The following is a 23,859-nucleotide window of genomic DNA, read 5'->3' as shown; positions in this document are numbered from 1 at the left end:
TTTGTATATATAAATAATATATTATCTAAAATGGATAAATGTAAAAATATTTTTAAAAGGAAATTCCGCTTTGAAGATCGGCGGTAGAATTAAGCATAAATTTAATGCAAAATTATTTTGAACATGTTTTTCAGTAAATAAATTCAAATATAAAAAGATAAATATATAATAAGAAGCGGCAAATATATGTGACAGTTTTAAACAATTGATTAGTTACAACATGTAAACTATAAAATTATTGTATTTGAAATATATATATATATATATTCAAAAATATGATCAACGCTAAAAATATATACTACTAATAAATTAAATACATATATATTTATAAAACTGAAACAAACATATGCGCGGTTGTGCAGGTGAAGATCTAGTTAATTTTGATAAAGAATTATCATTCCTACAACTTTATTACTGCTCATTCCTTTTCTATTCCTAAAAACCAATCAACGGAGCAATAGTTTAACATGAGCAATCAGAAATAATCAGTTCAAGAAATTCACGAACTCGAAGATGGATTTCTTCATCTCCTTCTTTCCTATAGAAGAAGCATTCGATCAATATGGTGTCACACGATTCCATGATTTTGACAACGAAACAGGCGCACACTACTTAAAATATTATTAACAAAAGGTGTTTTTTGCTCTCTGGTTCTTAAACCCCAACATATGAATTTCCACATAATGAGCTTACCTATTTATAGGGTAAGATTCACACAATGGTAGTAATGGGGGATGCATTGAAAGATAAATCGTCAAGGAGTGAAGAGTTGTTGTTAATGTGTGCGTTAAGACAATGTTAACAAGAAAAATAAATTATCTACATTAAAATTGTAATAAGATTAATCATTACAAAATGTATAAATTAAAATTTGTAATATAAATACAAATCATTTACTTTATATGTCGAATCAAATAGTTTTTATTCATTTTTGTACTATTATAAAACATATGAGAAGTTTACTCAATGTTTTAAAAACTTTTATCTTAATTTTTTGGGTTTTTGTCAGGTTAACATTTGTCGGTTCACGGGTTAATTACAGAGTTTTGAGCTTTATTAAATTTTTAATTAATAGGTTTTTATTAAATTTGAATTTTTGGAAAATCTTATCAGTTAGTAGAGCAATGATAGAATGCTATGTAAACAACATAAGCTGGTCCGTATTAGATATGGCCACCGGTTTACCAGTTCAACTGTAGGTCCGATCATTTAAATGTAGATCACTATCATTCTTCAGCATTAAGTTTCAATTTGGGTATTTTAGTTTTTTTTTTGTGTTTCGTTTTTAGAAATTTAGGAACCATTAAGATATTTACAAAGTTTTTTTTTATTTTATTTGGGTTATTTTGGTTTGTTAACAAAGTTGGAAACCAGTTAATATCCAAAAGAAAAATTTAGATCCGATTTGGTTCCGGTTCACTTTTGTTTCTCGTGTAATTTCTTATTTTAGATAAAAATCTTGGATACTTTAGGGTTCTCAGTTTAAATATCGCATAATTCGGATTGTTAGGATAAAAAATATTGGATAACTTTTAATATTTGAATTAAAAAAAGTTTATAAATAATATTTTTAGGATATTTGGTTATTTATAAATTAAATATAATTAATACTTGTTGGTATAATTTTTGTATTTTAAAAGTCCTGGTGCCCTTTGGTTCACGGTTCAGTTTCAGTTTTGAATTGGAGAAATATAGTGGTCGTTCAGCTATTTATGATAAAAAATTCAGATACCCTTTGTTTTGGTTTCAATTTGACCAGTTTGGTTTGCGATTTTGGATAAATGTACACAAAACATATACACAATCTTATAAATTAAATTAATTAAAAACAATTTATTTAATTTTGTAAAAAATGGCAGATCGAAATCTAGTTTAGATTAAGTGGATAGTTACTCGGTAGTATTATTTTACTTTTATTGTTTTAATTTTATTAAATTTTGCATATAATAAGAGAAATATTAATTTAGTGAATTAAGCAGATAATTTGGCATTGACTATACTCACGAGGACAACATTTTTGTTTTATGGAAATTGTCAAAAATACATTTTCAATAAAACTATTTTTCATGTATACACAAATAAATATTCCTATTACTTTTAAAAATGAAAAAAACATATTTATAACTCTATGATTAACTAATCTAATTTTAGAATTTTGAGTTGAGAGGTGGAGTAAGATTTAAGTAGGGATGTCAATTGGACACATTGTCTCTGGGCGGCCCATGTCCAAATCCATATGGACTACGTCCAAATCCGTCCGAAATATTTTATGTCTAAATGGGCTTCATCCAAATACGCCCAAAGCCAATGGACAAAACCAAATGGACATGGGCCGCCCATGTGTTAAAAATATTTAGGGTTAGTATTGAAGATATAAGAAATCTAAAATCAGTCTCACTTTTACCGTCTTTCGACTCTCGACTCGCGAGTCGCCTCTCCGCCATGTTTCTTCCGTCAAATTTGCATAATTGTGTTTATCTGCCAAAACCGTAAAAACGCATTTTCCCGCTAAAATTGTGTTTTCCCGCCAAATCCGTGAAATCGTGTTTTCCCGCCAAAACCGTGAAATTGCATTTTCCCGCCAAACCCGTGAAATCGCGTTTTTCCGCCAAAACCTTGAAATCGCGTTTTCCCGTCAAAACCGTGAAATCACGTTTTCCCATCAAAACCGTGAAATCGCGTTTTCCCGCCAAAATCGTGAAATCGTGTTTTACCGTCAAAACCGCAAAAACATGAGTTCCGCCAAAACCGTGAAATTATGTTTTTTCGCCCAAAACCGTCAATTTGTATTTTCCCGGTAAAACGATAAAATCATGTTTTCCCGCCAAAACGATAAAATCATGTTTTCCCGTCAAAACTCGTGAAATCGTATTTTGGATGTATAAAACATATGAATTTTAATGTGTAAAACTTATGAAACTTATGTTTTTATGAATGAGAAAGCAGAAATGTATTTGGGCTTTGCGGAATGTCCATTTGGAAAGGACCAATTTGGTCTGGATAATTTGGCCTGGTACACTTTGTACACTTTGACCCTGAGGGTTTAGGGTTGAGAATTTAGAGTTTGAATTTCCAAAAATATAATTCGAAAACATGAAAAAATTTATTTATTTAAGTATTTATTTACTATATACAGAGAATATAGGTGTAAATGTCTTTTGCTATTTTTTAATATAAAGAATGTATTTTTGTAAATATTTTTTTAGTAGTGGTAACATCAATAATAGTAAAAAAAATGGTAAACATCAAAATTATACTTTATCTTAACGAGGATCACCATTTCATTTGCATGGGAAACACGGTGGGTGCCGGAAAAAAAAAGGGAAACACGGCGAGTCAGTGACTCGGGTCGGGTCTAGTCCCACCTAAAGTAAATTAATACTCCCTCCGTTTCATATTAAGTGTCGTTTTAGAGAATTTTTTTCGTTGCAAAATAAGTGTCGTTTTAGAGTTCCAATGCAGAATTTATTAACTTTATTCTCTATTCTATTTTTTTATTGGTTGAATTGTATCGGTAATGATGTTTTTATATTGAAAATATGCAAAATTAAATGCTTTCTTAATCCGTGTGCACAAGTCTAAAACGACACACAGATGGAGTATAATTCTGTTTTGTTCTGTTAGAGATTTTTGAATATTAGGGAACACGACGAAGGAGACATGCCACACGCTACCGGGATCCGCCATGCTCGTCCGAGTCAACACACACTCCTCCAAGGATACTCCGGTATCCGATTTGAAATCCTCGAAGCGATCACCAGTCTCCTCAACCACTACTTCTCTCCATCTCTCCCCCTCAGTGGGAGCAGTGGCGAAGCCAGGAAGTTTTTTCAAGGGGTGCACCAATAATAAAGTAAGAAATATTAAATAAATTATTAAAATATTAAAAACCAAATATTAAAAACAACATTATTGTGTAAAAAACTAACATTTTATAAAAGCATTCTTCTTTCACTCATGGCTTGAAATCGGATCAACACTTCTTCGTTTGCGACATCATCAAGCAATTTTTTTTCGATAAAACAAATGAGATAATCACTTAAAAGATCATCCCCCATTCGATTTCTTAGAGCTGTCTTCACTATCTTCATTGCAGAGAAGCATCTTTCAACACTTGCAGTAGCAACCGACAAAGTCAAAACCAACTTCAAAAGCCTATAAACCAAAGGATGTGCAATATGCTTTTGCGTATCTACCATGAGAAGAGAAAGATCTCCAAGACTCTTCAGATTTTTAAATCGCTGATCATGTACATTGTCGATGAAAATACCAAATTGTTGCTCAAGAGATAAACAGTCCATAAAACTGAAGTCCTCTGGATAGAACTTAGCCAACTTCACCAACTTTGACTTGTCGAATGCCCGAAAAGCACCAATAGGATTTAAGGAAGCCATACAAATAAGCAGCTCAGTGTTTACCTCAGTAAAACGATTGTTGAATTCCTGAAGTTGCAAATCCAAAGTTGCATTAAAGCAATTAACCTTATAGTGATGCAAATTAGTGATGTTGGTTTTTTTCCTTGGCCTCCGAGAATCGATAAAACCTTCTTCCATATCGAGCATCTGAGTATCATGTTTCTCACAAAAAGAAGAAACTGTCAACATTAGTGAATCCCATCCATCATCTCTTACTCTCTGTAACTCCCGCTTAGTAGATTCTACTAGTGACATAGCATTCAAAATGTCTTGATCTTTCCTTTGCAAAACCATCGATAGATTCTCACATATTCCCAAAATAAGTAACATCAGATGCATATAGAACACACAATCAAATGTCTGAACATATTTGAGAAGACCATATGCCTGGCATCTCTTAGAATCATCTGCGCCATCCTTTTCGATATACTCAAGAACTTTAATAATAGTAGAAAACAACCCAACCAAACGCAACAGCGTTTTATAATGAGAGCCCCACCTTGTAGTTCCAGGCCTTCGAAAAGAAATTTCTTGATTCTGTCCTTTCCCAGTGTTAATGTCACCACTAGCAATTCCAGCATTTATCTCGGCTCGATAATTTTCCCGGACTTGATCTTTTCGTTTGCAAGAAGCTCCAACCACATTCAATAACATAGAAACCATATCAAAAAAATCAGAAACCTCAAATATCTTTTTCGCAACAGCCACTACAACCAACTGAAGTTGATGAGCAAAGCAATGAACATAATATGCAGAGCTGTTTTCTTTAGAAATCAATGATCGCAGGCCATTAAACTCTCCTTTCATATTACTAGCTCCGTCATAACCTTGTCCTCTCACTTTTTTCAAGCTCAGACCATACTTAGCAAACAACTCATCAATAGCATGCTTCAAAGATAAAGAAGAAGTCTCTTTCACATGGACAACTCCAACAAACCTTTCTTTGACAGCTCCTTTCTTATCAACAAATCGAAAAACAACAGCCATCTGTTCTTTGTCAGACACATCAGCAGATTCATCTACTAATAGACCAAACACTCCGTTGTCAATTTCTTCAATAACAGATTTCACTACTTCTTCTGCAAAAGCGTTTACAATATCCTTTTGAATCTCTGAAGAAACCATCTTGTTATTTCCTGGAGCATTCTCCAAAACAACTTTTTTTATAACATCATTGTGATCAGCTGTGTATTTCAGAAGTTCTAAAAAGTTTCCTTTGTTAGAAGACCCTTCTCCTTCTCTATGACCTCGAAAAGCTAATCCTTGTCGCAATAAGTATCTAGAAACATCAACAGAAGCATTTAATCTGATACGATACTCATTTTTCATCGCATTAGTCTTCTTGTACATAGCATGTACTATGGATTGACCTTGATTCATCAAATCATCACACTTCTTGACAGCATTATTGTGAGAACTGTTAAGCTCTCCTACATGGAAAGATAACCTATCAGGCTTATGCCAATTCGAGAATCCATCCCTCACAAATCCAGGATACGCATCATCTCTAAACAAGTAGCAACACAAACAATAAGCCTTTTCCTCCGATACACTATACTCTAGCCAATTACCATACAGACCAAACCAAGCTGGATTAAATCGTCTCATTTTACCACCTATGAGTCTCTTTTCAAAATTATGACCAAGTGGTTGACACGGACCTCTAAGAAGGTATTTGCGTCTTACCTCATCGACTTGATTTGCATTATAATCCTTGATATTTTTTCTTTTAGCAGGATCCCACGGCAAATCATCAGTATCAGATGGTAAAGTGTTATCAGATGGTGAAACTGATGCTTTTTTGTAGTACCGTTCCATTGATTAAGCTAAAAAACCAAAAACATAACATAAATCAAAACGTTTAATCTAGCAAAAGTATTATTTATAAAAATTATAAGCATGTAAAACTTGCAAACTATCAACTCTAATCAAGAATAAAGGCTCTATCTATGATCTTGGACTTGTACGACTGGAACAAAAAATTCAGATACTATTTAAATAATTACTAATCATAGACATTGACATTGCTGGAACAATTGAACAATTCAAAACATAATTGCACAAATATAAAGAATAGTTAATTAGTTACCAGTTTTGTATGGTATACAAGAGAAGAAAATTCTCTCAATTTGATTTGATGATTTGCACTTGCAGTTGCACGTTGAAGAAGAAGCTTGAGCGATTAAATTTTGTATTAAGCCTAGACATAATTTAGAATAGTTAGGGTTTAACAAAAACTGTAGAGAATATAATTGGGCTTTGGAGTTAATTGTAATCTGTAATGGGCTAAGTTATTTTTTCTTTTTATTTTCATTAAGGCTTTGATGCAAGCAAATTTTATAAATTCATAACAGTTAACACTAATTTTTTAAAAAATTGGGTGTGCACGTGCACCCTCACTCCACTGTGTAGCTTCGCCAATGAGTGGGAGTGTGGGACCATAACCGCCTCCGGCTATCCCTTGGGATTCTTCGATCGATCTTCAACCTAAGGAAGGTCTCGTGCTCGTCGGATCCGGTATGGCGTCGTTGGTTTTATCCGCGATCTTCACCGAGGTTATGAGCGGGAAGCCTGAGTTCACCGATCATTTGACTCAAACATCACCCGGGCCAAAATCGACGGAAGCTCGTACATGAAGTTAGCTCGAAAGCTTCACGAGATGGATCCTTTACCTAAAACAAGACCGTTACGCTCTCCTCAATGGAGCGCGAGATCAACTCCGTTAACGATAATCTGTTGATCGACGTTTCTAGGAACAAAGCAATTCACGGTGGTTAACTTCCAGGGGACACCGATTGGGAAGCTAATGTTTGCTCAGTTTCTCGGAGCTGGTCAACGATTTCTACAACAATGGTTTACCTTTCGAATCTGAGGCAGACAGTGAAGAACATGTACAGTTTCTCAAGTGGCGAACAAAGTGTGTTGACAACTGGGAGATGCATCCGTCACGTTTCTGTGAGAAAGACTTGCTTATGGTTGTTGATGATCGTGAGCAAGTGTTCACGTACGTCCATCATCCTTCCTTGTACGCTACTTACCCATTGATGCAGAAGCTAAGACAAGTCATTGTTGATCAAGCTTTCGAGGAGGAGCTTAAGATGGTTCTTCCTAAGGAATTGGATGCACCTATAGAGGCTTACGGTAACGGAAACGCGGAACAGGATTAAGGAGTTTCGGTCTTATCCGTTTCGTGAGGGAGGAGCTTGGAACGAAGTTGCTTGACCGGAGAAAAGGTTGTGTCTCCGGGAGAAGAGTTTGATAAGGTGAATGTGTGAAGGTACGATTATTGGTCCACTGATGGATGATTGTCTCAAGGAATGGAACGGAGCTCCGATTCCGATATGCTAATCCCTAATTAAGATATAGCATTCCTCTGTTTTATGATGTGAATGGCGTCACTTTGTATGATAATTATATATATATATATATATATATATATATATATATATATATGAAAATTATATGTAAAAAATTTTCATATCTTGACCTTGATAATGATAGATTAATATAGCACTCATTCCTATTGGCAAGACAATTGATTTGATGAATTCTAGATTTTCTGATAGTATATAAAACAAGAGTTTCAAATAGTTCTTACGGCACAGAACCGAGGCAACCATGTCTTAAAAGTTTTGCTTATTGTCTTGAGATGTTTGAGAAAACAAAACTTTGTCGATGTAATAATATCTGTACATGTTGAATGTTTAGTGACTCTTGCATGATACTTGTGATACTATAAATCATACTTAATAACAAAACTTGTAATTAATTAGCGTACAACAACATGATCTAAACAACCATCTCAAGAACACATGGATCCACAGATGATGAATGAATATATTTCCATTCTTACATGTACATGCCAATGTAGTTCCTTTGATGCTGAGGAGCGCCACTGCAACGAACAACATCGATGAAAGTGCTCTCATCGCATGGAATCCATAGTTTCGATGAATCAGAACTGAAGTCATAAGCATCTTGAGCTTGATCAAGTAGTCCCTTGAAGATTGGATGCTTAAGCAAACTCATCTTTATCACAAACCTCTTGTAACTATCGCCTACATACACTACCAGATGTCCTTTTGGAACATCTTTAGGTATGGCTTCATTTTCTTTCTTGAATCCCCAAGAAACTTTCTCGCAGCAACTCTCACAGGAAGATGAACAACATGATATGACTATGGATTTGATTTTCATGGTTTTGAATTTGTTTTCGCAGGCTTTCATGAACCTGTTCTTCATTTTTGAGAATATTAGAAGGAGAGGTCAAATAAATAAACAATGATCAATAGAGATAGAGATGGTTGTGTGATGAGAAGTACAATGGTGAAGGACAGGTGTATATATAGTCTAAGGTCCATAGTAAGTGTCATGTTTTCGATATGAGATGGGTAAGTTTTATTATATGATAAAATACATCACGAGGGGTTTCAATTATGAATAATTGTTTGTCAATTTTGTTTCACTCGTGCGGTTCGTTATTTTTCTTCATCAAACTGAAACTGTACGAAAATGCAATGTCTGCATTATTAGTATTGCGATTGTGGTAATTAATGTTATTTTTTCACATTGGGATCAGGGTTGTAACCGAATTTCATGCATGGGGAGATAAGACCCCACACCGAAAGAAGAAAGATAAGAGACATGAAAAAGAGGGATGGGTTTAAGTTTTGTGTGTGTACATAGTGTGATCCCAAATGTATTATTCATGGATTGTCTTCATTAGCAAGATAGGATATGATATAGGCTCCGATCTAGTCTAAGTGACTTCACTGCGATATATCGTACTCTCCCGTTCCAAAATAGATAATGTTTTAAAGAGTTTTCGATGTTTCAGAGAATTTTTGATGTTTCAAAATATATGATGTTTTGATATTTTTATATTAATTTTAGTGTTATTGAAGATTATGTAACCAATGATGTTTTTATAGTTTTTTTGTGGTTGGTTGAGTTAGTTTTTATTTTTATTTTTGTAATGATATTTTTTAGCTAAAAATATAGTCTTAGGTACATTGAACCGAAACATCAATTATTTTGAAACGGAGGAAACATTTGTTAATATTATAGCTAGTTGTATAGTTTGGGTTACGCCATTTGCACAAATGCAACATCCATTTGATATTGGATAGATTCTCAAGGGTGGCAGCATCTTAAAATTGATTATATGATTAGTACTGTTGAAGGTACGTCGAATGTACTTATGACAATAAACAATCTATATATGTAGGCCTGGTCGTTTTCCTAGGGATTCGGGTAAAAGAGTTACAATGCATGGAATGCAAGTGTAAATTTACACAGAAGTGTCAACTTCTGCAGGGTCCAGTATGATTGGGAAACAGAGCAATTACTCATTAGGATTCAGATTCATCCCCCCCTCCCAGAAAAGTTGCCTAAAAGAAGAGCAATCATTCTTACATATAATTTTGCAGATGAGCTAATGGTGTTTTTTAGGTGGTGTCACTTACGACAGAATCTTAAGTTAACCTTGTTTGACGTAAAACAAACGAGTTTGAGCTGGTTTTAGTTTATATAGTATGAACTTTTGAGTTGTCCGATTATATCTCGGAGTTTTTTTTGGATTTGTTGTATTTGGGTTCTGATTATTTTTCTGTCAGCTGCACGCAGAAGAACTATACCAGATTGACCCGGAATGTTGACATAAAAATGACTAATACAAACACAAACATGGTCTTGCTTGTTTGTAGATCACTTTCAGTTTTTATAATCATGATATTAATTTCAAAAAATATTTAGATCATTCTTTGAGCCATACAAATACAAACTAAACTTATCATCACCATCAGGCTTCTTATATGTAATTTTAATCTAGAATCAGTCTTAGGATAACATCTTTTATATGTTATTTTTAAGAACTTTTGTTTTGAATCATGAAAAATAACGATCTTTAAACCAGAACGAAGTGATATGTCACCAGACCTGGGACAGGTAAACTGGTTTGGGATAAGAATGAGGGCCACTCTAATCTAAACTAGCCTGGCTTCGTCTGCATGTAATTTATTGTGGGAACGTGTATTTCCTGTCCTTTTGAATCTCATACTTCTTTACAAATAATTCAGTGATGACTATGGATGATTTATTTTATTTTTTTACTTTTTATTTTTTATTTTTTGTAACTGACTATGGATGATATATTGTGTCCAAGAATAAGCTCAATTGGATGGGGAAACGAATTTTGAGCTTTCTAGATTAGTAATTTTTTCTTTGATATATAGACCTCAAACATAACATTGATACTTTCATACCAAATAAAACAGTGATCACACTTATTTTTCAAAAATCTTAAATCTATTTATCAACAAAAAAAATTGATTAGAAACTTTTCGCCTTAAATATGTAGAACAAACAGATCAAATTGCATATCAACACTTTTGAATATCTTGCATAGAAATAGTATAGTCGGGTAGTTGCGATAATGTGAGTTACTCTTTGAAATTGGTTATAAGAGAAAACCTTAAACCTTACTTTCAATTTTGTTTAAACATCACACCTATTTTGACTTTTATTCCTTTGTGGGAATATATAAAAGAGAAGTCCATAGATGAGCTAGCTATGGAGCCATACCTTTTTACACCAAAGATCAATGATTTGATTTGACTTTCCCATGTGTCTTTCCACAGTTAGCTGTCATTCTTTCCCCTTGTCCCTCTATTATTACATACCGTTGATTAAATACACAAAGTTTGAAGCTCATCTTTTTGTATAGATCGTGAAACATTTAGGTTTGAATTTTACAAGGATAACACGATATTTTATAGTAGTAAACAACCATTGGACTAAAATAATAATCATCAACTTATGATTTTTAATATTTTGATTTGTAGAAAATAGTGATGCTTTAAAACTGTTAAAAATAGTTAATACTTATATTAACAAAATACATTTTTTTTTTGTCATAACTCATCATAAAAAAAGTTGAACAGTTAGTATGATATTTTAGATGAAAAAAGTTGAAACAGTTAGTATGATATTTTAGGAATAAGGATACATCATCTTTGGTGAAAATAAAGTTTCAAATGCTCTCCTATAAATTATTTGAAAAAGAAGTTTAATTAATATTTCAATTAAATATCATACAACATTCCATTTTCTAACCAACTTACTATTGAACTCTCTCCCATGCTTCATTTTGGGAGGCAGTGGCCAGTGTACCACATTCTTCTCATTTTATTTATTATGATTAATATTGAAATGATATTGGATGTTTTCTAAGACCTTTAATGATACCTCGCTCATAAGAAATGGATGCATTCACCTATGACTTCTAAATATCAAAAATAATATTATTTGAATCTCATGTAAACTAGGCGTTTTTCTATATCGGCGTTTTTCTATATCATGTGCAAAAATAAGATATTTTAAATTTAAATTATATTAACACTAAAATTTTGTTAATTTTAGATCTTATTATTTGCTTACAGTATATTTTTAAAATTATAATCTTTAAACTTTTTATCTATGTATTTTGGTTAAATTATATTAAATCAAATTCTGTAAAATTGAAAGAAACTTTTGTTAGGTATATAATTGTCAAAACATAAAACTAGATAATATTTCTAGAATTTTGTATATATTAAAAATAATTTATTAGTAACCGGATTAGAAAATTACAATTAAAAAAAAAACTACATAAAATTTTGAAGAAACTTTTTACTAATAAAAAAAAATAAAAAAAAAAATATATATATATATATATATATTGATATTGGTATACTAATGATGATTTATTAGTTATTAACATATTCTAAAACTTGCGTAAATGCATATGTCACAATTAGTTTTAAACCACATCACTATTGTTATCATATCATGTCTTTTTTTCCGAAAATAAATCAATATAGTGATGATACAATATAGTGATGATACATGATAAATCAATCCTCAAATTAATGTCTAGAAGATCATGTAGTTGCATTCAACAATAAAATAGGATAATTTATCAAAATACATCTTCCTCGAGCCCTCTCTAGAATCCTAGATAACTCCCAGTAGATATTTTACACAGTCAATAAGCGCATCAACAAGGTAGAACCATGCTCGGCGCCATGGAGAATCAAAGCACATAAACACCATAAACCCAATCAAAACCGTGACATAGGTGGAACCAAGGCTCCACCACAAGACCACAACATCAATCAATCCACTTCTATCATCTTCTTCCTCTTCTCCTTTTTCTCTTGAGCTCATTGTAGTAGTAGTACCACAGCTTTTATTGGTAGGTGATCCACATAGAAGAACATTACCTAAGTAACTATTCACACCAAAGGTATTGAACTGTTTACCTTGCGGAATCACACCGGATAGATTGTTGTAAGAAACATTAAAGACAACAAGAGAGTGCAGCATTGTGAGTCGTGAAGGTATAGCTCCATGTAACTTGTTGTAAGAAATATCCAAGCTCTCTATGCTTTTCAGATTTGAAAAACTTTCAGGGATAACACCCGTTAATGAGTTCCTTGATAGGTTCATCGAACGTACTCTCTTGAGATCTCCAAGCTCTTCAGGTACCTCACCGCTTAACTGATTACTCGACAGATCAAGACCAAACATCTGGTTTAGAGTTCCTCTCATGTACGAGTCATATCTCTCTTTCACTGCAAACTCGACTTGGACTTTAAAATCTACAATGTAGTCTAGACCAAACCATTCCGACACAAGTAAAGACTCGTAGTACACTTGAGTGTATATATCCATAAACCTTGAGAACATGTATGTTGGAAACCATTCCCGATCATTACCACCATCTCCTCCCAAACCAAACGATAGATTACTGAAACAAGAAGGTATGGACTCACTCAAACTGTTGTGAGAAAGATCCAACATTCTTAGGTTACTTAAACCGCAAAGCTCGATGGGTAACTTGCCCGTCAAGTTATTTCCTCTCAACAGAATAACATTGATGCTTGGTGTGCTAATGAACCGGGGGATGTTTCCAGACAGTCTGTTGTTCCTCAGATCAAGTAGAGCCATTTCTTTCCACAATGTGTCTGGAACAGAACCAGTGAGATTGTTGTTGTGTAAGTCCAATATATAGCCGTAGGAATCCGAGTGAGACCGCAGCGGCAAGGTACCGGACAAGTAGTTTCCAGATAGGTCTAATAGCCATAGGTTTGGAATGTTGAAGAGAGACTGAGGTATTACACCGTGTAAATGATTGTTTGAGATCCTCAGAAGCTCTAGTGAGAAACCACCTAACCATCTTGGAATGGTACCAGTGAGGAAGTTGTTGGATAAGTCTATCACTGTCAAGAGTCTTAGGTTGTGTAGTTTGTATGTGATCTTCCCAGTAAACATGTTATTGTCCACCATCAAAGTCACCAACGACGTCGTCACGTCACTCGATCTTGGAACAACTGGGCCAGTGAATCTGTTGTGAGATAGCTTAAGCCACTTGAGTGAATAGCAACCAGTGAAGAGGTCTCTTGGCAACTTCCCCGAGAAGTTGTTGTATGATAAGTCCATAAACTCAAGATGTTCCATTGTCTCTACGGAGGAAGGCATGTTCCCATGAAACTCATTGTTCGAGAGATTCAAATGTCTCAACCTTGGAAGCATCGAACCGATCTCTTCGGGGAGTTGATGGTTGAAGTTGTTAGCTGAAAGATCAAGAAACTGTAACTTGTGAAGTCTTGGAAGTGAAAGGGTGTTGAATGAGTTGTTCTGCAACATTAGAACCTGAAGCTTTGTGTTATTCTTTAGCAGCCAAGTGGGGAAGGCTCCGGATAGCGTGTTGCTGGAGAGATCGAGTACAAGCAGTTCCTTCTGATACCGGAGAAAACCGGGGATGTTTCCAGACATGTTGCAGTTTGACAATGTGAGACTCCTTAGCTGAGATTTTAGGCCAGTGGAAGCACTTGTCTCTACTACTTGCAGAATACTAGACTTGGAAGAGAGTTTGAAAACTTTGAGTTCTGTTAACTCAGATATGAAATCCAAGGAAAACAAGCCTTCGAAGTTGTTATCGTGTAGAGATAAGTACTCCATGGACTTGAAGTTACTGAGGAATGATGGAAGCTTCCCACTTAGGTGATTTGATGAAATATCAAGAACTCGGAGTTTGGAGAATCTTGAGAAACAGAGAGGGATTTCACCCACAAATCTGTTTTGACTAATCTGAAGCTCTTGCAACTGCTCTAGTCTGCAAAATCCTGAAGAAATGGGATGCACAGAGAGAAACATCAAGACATAATAATATACACTCTAAAATCTGAGAGGCGTCAACATATTCCCCACTACTTGCCTGTCACCTGCAGTGAACCAGATAATATATTCCCACTTAGATCCAAAGCTTTGAGCTTCTTCAGATTGGTGAGCTCTGACATGAAGCAAAACATGCTCATGTCAACTTCAAGAATATAGCGTATCAAATGTGCCAAAACTAAGCAGTAGATGATTAGGTTACAAGATCTTAGTCATATAAGCTACCTTTTCCTGGTAAATGGCCGCTGAAATCGTTGAACTTTAGATCTAGTAGCTCCAAATTTTTCAGATTAATCAGTTCTGTAACCACAAGAAATATCAAAACTAAGTGAAAATGGTATTTAGTGTCCAACCATGTTGGTAAGATTTGATTTGTGTTGGAGTACTTAATACCTTTCACAGGAAAGCCACCTCCAATATAGTTGTCACCAAGAAACAAAGTCTTGAGCGACACAACCTCATTCAATAAAAGAAAAACACTTCTGTTGAAATAATTGTAACTGAGATCAAGAATCTCAAGTTGTCTAAATCTTTCACGGCTCTTATAACCTGTAGAAAAGAAGCAAGGAGTTTTAGTAAAAGTCGGCTTCAGGTTATTTGGTTTATTCAGTTCGGCTTATTTGGTTTTGGTTAGCTCGGTTACCACAAAATTTTATCGACATAAATTGAGCAAAAAAATCTAATCGGTTATGAATTCATGTAGTTAAATTAACTAAAATTCTACTGAAATTAACCGATTTTTTTTTGTTTCAGTTAATTTTTGATTAAGAACTCAAATCTTTCGATTAACTATGTCTGACTGACATATAATATTATGTGATAGAGACTGCAAATTTGTAGTAAGTTTGCAGTAAAAATAAGAATCATCATTTTATTAAAACTAACGGTAGATAATTTTTTGATGTATAAATTGTAATATGTTTTTATAAAATAATTAAATGTATAAACATATTATAATAATTTTTTATTAAAAAACTATTAACTTATTTTGAAAATAAATAATAACAAGATAATTATTTGGTTTTCACATGTATAAGAAAAATATTTTTCAATATATTATATTCACAAATAACACTATTTATTCTAATATTGACAATAAAGTAAACTAATGAAATTAAAATAGCATCAACATTAAATTAAAATATCCAATAGTAAAAGAAAAACAGAGAAATGATTACATGACCAAAAATACTATTCCCTACGTTTCAATAAGATATACTCCCTCCGTTCCCGAAAGTAGGATTTTCTGGATTTTATTTTTGTTTCACAAAGATAGATTTTCTATATTTTTAAGGTACTTTTGTATACTTTTGAGGATCGTTAATTATAAATATTTGAATTGATTAAATTTTATTGGTATATAGTTATTGGAACTTGTATAAAAAGATAAAATAATAAACTAAATTGCAAATATTTATTATAGTCTTAATAAACGTGAAAACTCTAAAAAATCTTATTTTCAGGAACGGAGGGAGTATATTTTAGGAAAATCACATATATTAAGGAAACTTCTTAAATATGCATTGTTTTTTTTGTTTAACAAATTTCCATACGTAGTAACCAATCAAAATTCAATAAATATAATTAATTTTTTTAAAATTTGTTATTTATCATTATTATATGCATGGAAATGTAAAATATTGATCTTTTTGAAACAAATTTTTTTTTTCTAGAACATGGATCATTTTGAAACAGAGGGAGTATCCACTAACATAAATCGTGTGAATGTTTTGGAAACATTACTTTCAGTTTTACTTTACACCAAAAATTAATTAATTTTAGTTTTGTTGATGTTAATTTAAGTTTTGAGTTAACAATTTTATAAAAGGTATAAGTCAAAATAACTTAACCACAACACATGATAAATCAAACTTCAAATAAAAAGTTAAATTGAATATTTGATTGGTAACATTTGTGAGTTATTAGTGATTGAGAAATACTTGGGTTCACCCCTAGAGTGAACCTTTAGGTTCACCCAGCCAATAGGATTTCGTTATTTTATATTCAGTATCTTTTAAAAAAGGAAACAAAATATTGTCAAGTTTTATTATATTTTTAAAATAAAAAATAATAGTAGTAGTAAAAAAAAATTTATATTTAAAATACCGTCAACAAAATACTAAACCCTAAACCCTAAATCATAAACCCTAAACCCATGGTAAACCCTTGGATAAATCCTAAATATTTTGATTTTTTTAAAAATATACTTTTAACACAATCATCAAAACACTAAACCCTAAACCCTAAATACTAAATCATAAACCCTAAATACTAAACCCTAAACCCTAAATACTAAACCCTAAACCTTTGGGTAAACCCTAAACCCTTGGATAAATCTTAAACTCTATGATTTAGAATTTATCCAAGTGTTTTGGATTTACCAAGGATTTAGGGTTTACCCAAGAGTTTAGGATTTAGGATTTAGGGTTTAGTGTTGGTTGAAAGTATTAAAAATATATTTTTTTAAACGTGTTTTTGTTTGCAATTATTATTATTTTTTATTTATTTTTATTTTTATTTTAAAAATATAATAAAACTTGACAATATTTTATTTCCTTTTTTAAAAGATACCGAATATGAAATAACGAAATTCTATTGGTTGGGTGAACCTAAAGGTTCACTCTAGGGGTGAACCCAAGAATTTCTCTGATTGATTTAGGCTCCCAACTCAAACTAAATCAATAGCACCACATATCTAATCTATTAAAACTGAAGTACAAATAAGATTTAACCCTGACTTTTCCTAAATATTTACAATCTAATGCCATTGATTTAAACCATATTTAACACTTAAATCAAACCACCTAAATATAATTTAACTAACTAACCAAACATTACATTTATACCACCGATTTAAAAAAAACTTACCAAGTAAATCTTCCCTACAATCAAGTAACATCTATTTATTATATACCTAATTAAGCAAACAGATATCTGAAAAAAAATCGTTACTTCCAAATTATATTAGGTTTGTTATATGGTAATCAATTATTTTTAAAAGAAAGAATATTCTAAATTATATCCACCTACAATCAAGCAGTATCTAACTATTAATTAAAGTGTTAAATACCAATATTACTCGATTTCTAAGCACGTAATCTCCTTATATATATATATATATATATATTGGTATAACAATATAACTTTATTCTTCTCTGTTGTTACTTTGGTTGGTGCTCTTTTGATTTTGTTATGGACTATATATGTAACATTAAGTATAAATCTATAAAATAGAAAGTTTGGCGGGTTTTTTTACATATTGTATGACCAGATGTTAAAACATTTTTCACGAAAGTCTGAGTAGTTTCAGGGCCATGTCAATTTTGTTATATACTCTGGCATATAAGTGTGTGGACTGATGATCATTATAGTGGAGGTATAATGGTTTAAAGCTATTCCAAGTCATCTTTTTGGCCAAGGAAATGTGTGATCTTTTAATTTTGGAGGAGTTTGTGATTAAATTAGGATAATATGCCAAAATAGATCATGTCAGATTTTTCTCTTCTTTGATTGACGCAAAAAAAGAGAGTAGATATAGAAGATTTAGTTAGTTTTCATATATGATTTATTTTGGAGTGGCTATAGATTTAAGGAAACACTGTTATCACATGTGTACATTGTGGTTGGTTTACCAATGGTTAATAATGATAAAATGGATTTATTCAGGAAGAATAGGACAAGAGTTTATGTTTTCAGGAATAAAGATTCATGAGAGTTTAGATATATTTATAATTTTAAATAGTAGATGTTGCAAAATTATAAGACATTAATATATAACAATTTAGAGAAAATGCCAACATCAAATAATCTTAACTCTTGAAAACGAACACAAATATATTCCATCTCAAAATAACTAAAAATATGAGTAACTCAAGTGTGTTTGGCGATCTCAAGTAATGATTCAGTTAATTTTCAAACCCAAAAGAGTAAAGATCAAATAAACATCATAGAACACCATATCAATATATTGCATCTATAGTCATTTTTTTTGGGAACAATTTAGAGTTAATATTTAATGTTACATATTACATATCTATACAAAATACATTATATAATTTTTAAAAACTATAGGTTATAAAATCAAATGTTTATAAATGAGACAAATCCCATGTTTTATAAATCAATGTTTATGTAATTACCGAAAACAAACACCCGTGCGGACGCACGGGTCAAAATCTAGTTATCAATTAAAGCTACAAGATTTTTTTGGTTATTTCAATTTTTCGATTCAAAATTTGGTTAGTTACATAAATTCAGATTACCAAACCAAATCAAACGGATAACAAAAATGTTTCTAAAATTAACCAAACCAAAACTGAACCAAAAAATAAAAGTTTTGATTCGGTGCGTAGTTTAGTTGAGAAAAAAAAAATCTCAGGAGTAAGTTTTACACTTAAAAAGAGAAAGGATCTACAGCAAGTGAGCATAAGTACAAACCTTGGGTTTGGTCGAACCAGCCTCCAAAGCTGTTCATTGACAAGTTGAGACGCTGAAGCTTTTCAAAAGGATACAACAAGGTTAGGTTTAGTAGAGGCAGGCCCGGTCCATCAACACTTATCCGGGCTCCTGAAAAAAAAAAGAATTAAACTTTTTTTTTTTTTTGGTGCAAATGTTAAAATTTATACCAAGGATTTTCGTTTACAAGAGTTGTGGCAAGCCACTTATTACAAGAAGAAAGGAGAGGAGGAACTAGAACAGAAAAGAAAAAACAACAAGGAAACAAAAGAGGAGCTAAGGAGGATGAAACAGGGAGAAGTACACCTGCAGCAAGGAGTAGAGACTGCTGGAGAGTGCAGGAAAGGAGAGAAGACGGTCCCTAAGAAGACGATCCACCTGCGCAACCACACCTGCTACAGAGAGAGAGGAGCCTGCAAAGATCCTAGAATTTCGCTCTTTCCACACACAATAAACAACACTCTGCAAAAGCAGCTTCAAGACCACCGGAAGACCAGGAGAGTCAACAACTTGTCTCAGAGACAAGATATTTCCAACCGCAAGAATAGATGTGGGGAGCGGAAGATTAGTAGGGTTGCAAAAGTGCGCCCAAACCGCCGAGGAGAATGGACAGCGGTAGAACAGATGCTCATGAGATTCATTTCCTGAGCTGCATAGCACACACTGGAGAGGAACTGACATGCCCCAAGAGGCTAGATGGTCCCTAGTAGGAAGTCTGCACAATATTGCCATCCAAACCACAAAGGAGCACCTCGGTATCTCTTCTTTAAACCAAACCAAACTCATCCATTGGACTTCCGGAGCTCTTTCACGAGTAAGGTGCCAAGTAGCCTTAGATGAGAATTTAGGAACAAAGTGGCCTTGACCATTCCTCCAAAGAAAGACATCGTTCCCCCGTTGAACAGTAGGTGGAGGCATTGTCGTAAGCACAATCTGAAGAGTTTCAGCGACCTCTGATCTCGCTGGTGGTAGCCTCCACTCCCCATCAATTACAGCAGCGTTTACAGATGCACTCAAGGAGATCTGCAGATCACGAGGACCACACTCGCCAAAAGCTTCTATTAAGGGACCAATATCTGTCCAATAATCATGCCAAAAGGTAGCAGTTGTACCATCTCCAATACTACACCGCAGGAACTCTGCAGCAGCTTCCCTTGTCCTTATCATACTCCTAACTGTAGGAGAGAACCTCTGGCCGTCATTTATTAGCCAGAAACTCTGCCTTCCAAAAACTTTTGAATGGAGCCACGCAACCCACAGTGAGCCAGATTCTGAGAAAAAGTTCCAAACCCTTTTCAGTTCGAAAACTTTTTGGAACTCGTCCAATCTTCTAATGCCTAGACCTCCTTCTTTTTTTGGCTTACAGATACTCTCCCAACTGACTCTTGCTCCTGCTGCTGAGGACGTGCTATTCTTCCATAAGAACCCCGAGCACATTGAGTCCACTTTCTGATAAAAACTCTTAGGAAGAGAGAATACCGAGCTCCAAAAGTTAACCATCCCATACACCCCTGATGTCACGAGTGTGATCTTACCCGCAAAAGAGAGTGTTTTAACAGCCCAGGAGTTGAGCTTGGAGGTAATTCTTTCGAGGAAAGGCTGGAGAGTAGTCATACTTATCCTGCTCGGGTTCAAGGGAAGACCAAGGTACCTTGTTGGAAACGTCCCAAGCTTAACACCGGAGAGATCAGCAGTGACAGATGCTTGAGTAGCAGTAAACCCTCCAAAGAAAATTTCTGACTTGGTAGCATTCATGTCTAGCCCCGACCATCCTTTGAACTCCGCAAGCACCTCCTTTACTCCCCTTAAGGAGTGATGCGATCCATCCGTGAAGATGAGCAGATCATCAGCGAATAGCAAGTGGGTGATTCGCGGATCATCACAGTTCGGGTGCAGGCGAATATGACCTGCATCTACTGCTTTCTCAAGGAGAGATGATAGAACCTCCATGGCCAAGATAAAGAGATAGGGAGATATAGCATCCCCTTGTCGCAGCCCTTTCTTTCCCGAGAAAAACCCCGCAAGCTCGCCATTGATCGCAACCGAGAACCGTGGCGAAGTGATACATTCCCTTATCCAACATGTAAATTTAGAAGGGAAGTTTTGAGTATCCAGCAGCTTGAGAACAAAATCCCAAGAGATAGTGTCAAACGCCTTCCTTATATCCACCTTCAGCATACAACTCTTTGGACAAGAAGCAGAGTTGTACTTTCGTATCAGCTCCGAGGCTAGTAGGACGTTCTCACCCAAACTCCTGCCCTTGAGGAAAGCTGTTTGATTCCTGCTGATACATGCCTGTAGAATTGGCTTCAATCTGTTGGCCAAGATCTTGGTAATCACTTTGTAGACCAAGTTACAACAACTGATAGGCCTGAAATCACCCAATCTACACGCTGTGTCTGTCTTTGGAATGAGGCAGATGGTTGTTGTGTTCATGTCCTTAAGAAGCCGGCCATTACGAAAGAATTCAGCTATGGCAGCCACCACATCATTGCCTACTATATCCCAAGAGGCTCTAAGAAATTCCACACAGTAACCATCTGGTCCGGGACTCTTGTTCATAGGCATTATCTTGATGGTGCCAATTATCTCAACAGCTGATACCTCTCTACTCAAATAAGCAAACTGCAGGTCTGAACATCTAAAAGATAATACCTGCCTCAGCGAGTCAACAGAGATAGGGGACTCTTGCATATCTGTCTCACCAAGTATGTTGCGGAAATAAGCAGCAGAGTGGGCTTTTATCTCGTCTGTGGTACCCAAGAAACGATCCTCCTCATCTCGCAGATAATGGATATGATTTTTAGAGTTATGCTGTATAACCGACTTTTGATAGAAGACCGTGTTCCTGTCTCCTACATCAGCCCAACGGACCCGGGATCGCTGCCTGAAATATTTCTGCTCGGCATTCAGTAACAGATTTAGTGACTTCCTTTCACAGTGCTCCTCCTCAGCAATGACCGGGTCTGGCCTTGTCAAAATATCACGCTGCAACTGCCCCACTTTCTCGGATTGCTCCTTCACCCTCTCAGAGATACCACTGTAATGCCTCTTGTTTATACCTCTCAAGTCTTTTTTCAGCAATTTCAAAGATCTCACCACTTTGAATTGGTCCGTACCTACAATGGAGCCAGGGTTCCACGCAGCAGCGACGACTGAGCTGTACTCGGGGTGGTCCACAATATGATGGAAGAACTTGAAAGGTTTCCTACCCCTCCGCCTCAACGAGGGCAGTCTAATGATACATGGAGCATGGTCAGACTGATCTGGCTCCAAGAACTCAGCGTAAGCATCCGGAAATCGTGAACCCCAAACTTGGTTGAACAGGGCATGATCGATGCGCTTAGATACTGGATATAGGTCGTTATTGTTCCACCAAGTAAAAGGAGAGCCCTTGCTTGGAGCCTCAAAAATCTCAGAGTCCTGAAGTGCAGCATTCATATCATCCATTCCAGCGGAGTCCACAACTTGATTAGGGAAACCAGAGTGGTGCTGCAGACGAATGATTTGATTAAAATCCCCTAGGACAGACCAAGGGTTACCTCTTAGAGCTTGAGTATCATGGATAACGATAAGCTCTTCCCATAACGCCTTACGATCTGCCACCTCGTTCCGGCCATAGACAAAAGTGACGGTAATATTTACATTCTCCGCCATAATATAGATACCACAGGTGACTGCCTGCTCCGATGCCTTATAAATAAAAACCGACACTGAAGGATCCCAAACGACGACAATCCGACCCGCGTCATGATGCTCATAGTTGCCAAAATACTTCCAGCCCCGTGGAATAGCATTCAAAATGCGAGCCTCGTTACGCCTTCTTATATGTGTCTCCAAAAATGCTCCGAATATAGGTCTATGGATGTTAATCCAGCCTTTTACCATATCGTGGCGTTGTGGACTATTGAGTCCTCTCACATTCCACGCAAAATACATTATAATATATATTTAATGGGGGTATGTGACCTTGCGGCCACTCTTCCTTCCACCTACGAGGAAGAAGGGAGCTTCATCTTCTACTGCTATGGCATTGCCATCAGTAGCTTTGTCACCCAAATGCAGGGGCTGGTGTTGATGTTCATCGCGCTGAGGTGGATCATCCGCTGCTTTCGAACCAATAGAAACCTTTTTTGATTCAATTTTTGACTTCCCACTATCACCAGCAGCTAGGAGTTTGTTATCATCGTGGACACCCGAAGTAGCAATGTCTGTGATGGGAGAGCGGACCCCTGGAGGAGCATTGTCCACAATGGTAGACTGAGGCACCTCCCCTTCCTCTAACTCTGAGGGATTCCCATCCTCCTTAGCGTCTTCACGTCTCTCCTTATCAGTTTTACTCGTCTCGTCACGTTGAGGGTGCCTAGTTCTTCCCATCCGTGATTTGGTTCTGTTTTTCGTTCCAGTAGCTGGAGGACTGGCAGAGCGTTGACGTGACTTAGCATGAGTCTGAGGCTGTCTGCATTTATCCTTCTGGTGGCCATATTTCCCACACCCATCGCACTTCAGAGGAAGCCAAGGGTAGCTTACTGAGATTTCATTCTCCTGGCCATTAGAGAATCCAGAGATGATCGTCCTTGGCAGAGCCTTAGTTAAGTCGACGTTAACGTACAACTTTGCGACTTGGAAATTCTCCTTCCTCTCCGTTTCTGGAGCCAGAGAAACAGGTTTTCCCACCGCTGTTGCTATCCTGCTAAGACTCTCTTTGTTGAATAGGAGATATGGAACATTTCTAAGCTCCACCGGGATCACCGCAGTTGTAATGGGAGCC

The 23,859-nt window shown here is 35.2% G+C and overlaps 3 protein-coding genes and 1 pseudogene across 3 annotated transcripts; 1 reads left to right on the top strand and 3 right to left on the bottom strand.

Moving 5' to 3' along the window:
• Positions 1 to 3,932: 3,932 nt before the first annotated feature.
• Positions 3,933 to 6,233, bottom strand: LOC108858619 (uncharacterized). The gene is made up of 6 exons (XM_018632517.2): positions 5,786 to 6,233; positions 5,578 to 5,677; positions 5,228 to 5,487; positions 5,127 to 5,132; positions 4,854 to 5,047; positions 3,933 to 4,442 (listed from the first exon to the last, which is right to left on the bottom strand). The coding sequence occupies exons 1-6, from the start codon at positions 6,231 to 6,233 to the stop codon at positions 3,933 to 3,935; spliced, it is 1,518 nt and encodes a 505-aa protein (XP_018488019.2).
• Positions 6,234 to 6,578: 345 nt separating this feature from the next.
• LOC130499446 (phenylalanine ammonia-lyase 2-like) lies at positions 6,579 to 7,806 on the top strand (annotated as a pseudogene).
• A 320-nt stretch (positions 7,807 to 8,126) lies between these two features.
• LOC108826815 (auxin-induced protein 15A-like) lies at positions 8,127 to 8,722 on the bottom strand. Its single transcript, XM_018600165.2, has one exon. The coding sequence runs from the start codon at positions 8,655 to 8,657 to the stop codon at positions 8,265 to 8,267; it is 393 nt and encodes a 130-aa protein (XP_018455667.1). The 5' UTR covers positions 8,658 to 8,722; the 3' UTR covers positions 8,127 to 8,264.
• Positions 8,723 to 12,244: 3,522 nt separating this feature from the next.
• Positions 12,245 to 17,532, bottom strand: LOC108825979 (receptor-like protein 45). Its single transcript, XM_056994702.1, has 5 exons — positions 17,502 to 17,532; positions 15,027 to 15,248; positions 14,859 to 14,933; positions 14,674 to 14,748; positions 12,245 to 14,581 (listed from the first exon to the last, which is right to left on the bottom strand). The coding sequence occupies exons 1-5, from the start codon at positions 17,530 to 17,532 to the stop codon at positions 12,408 to 12,410; spliced, it is 2,577 nt and encodes an 858-aa protein (XP_056850682.1). The 3' UTR covers positions 12,245 to 12,407.
• Between the last annotated feature and the right edge of the window lie 6,327 nt (positions 17,533 to 23,859).

Source organism: Raphanus sativus, chromosome 9, assembly GCF_000801105.2.
Source record: "Raphanus sativus cultivar WK10039 chromosome 9, ASM80110v3, whole genome shotgun sequence".
In the NCBI taxonomy this organism is placed as follows: Eukaryota; Viridiplantae; Streptophyta; class Magnoliopsida; order Brassicales; family Brassicaceae; genus Raphanus; species Raphanus sativus.
The sequence above is the reverse complement of the archived record's forward strand: the minus strand, read 5'-3'. Positions and strand labels throughout refer to the sequence as shown.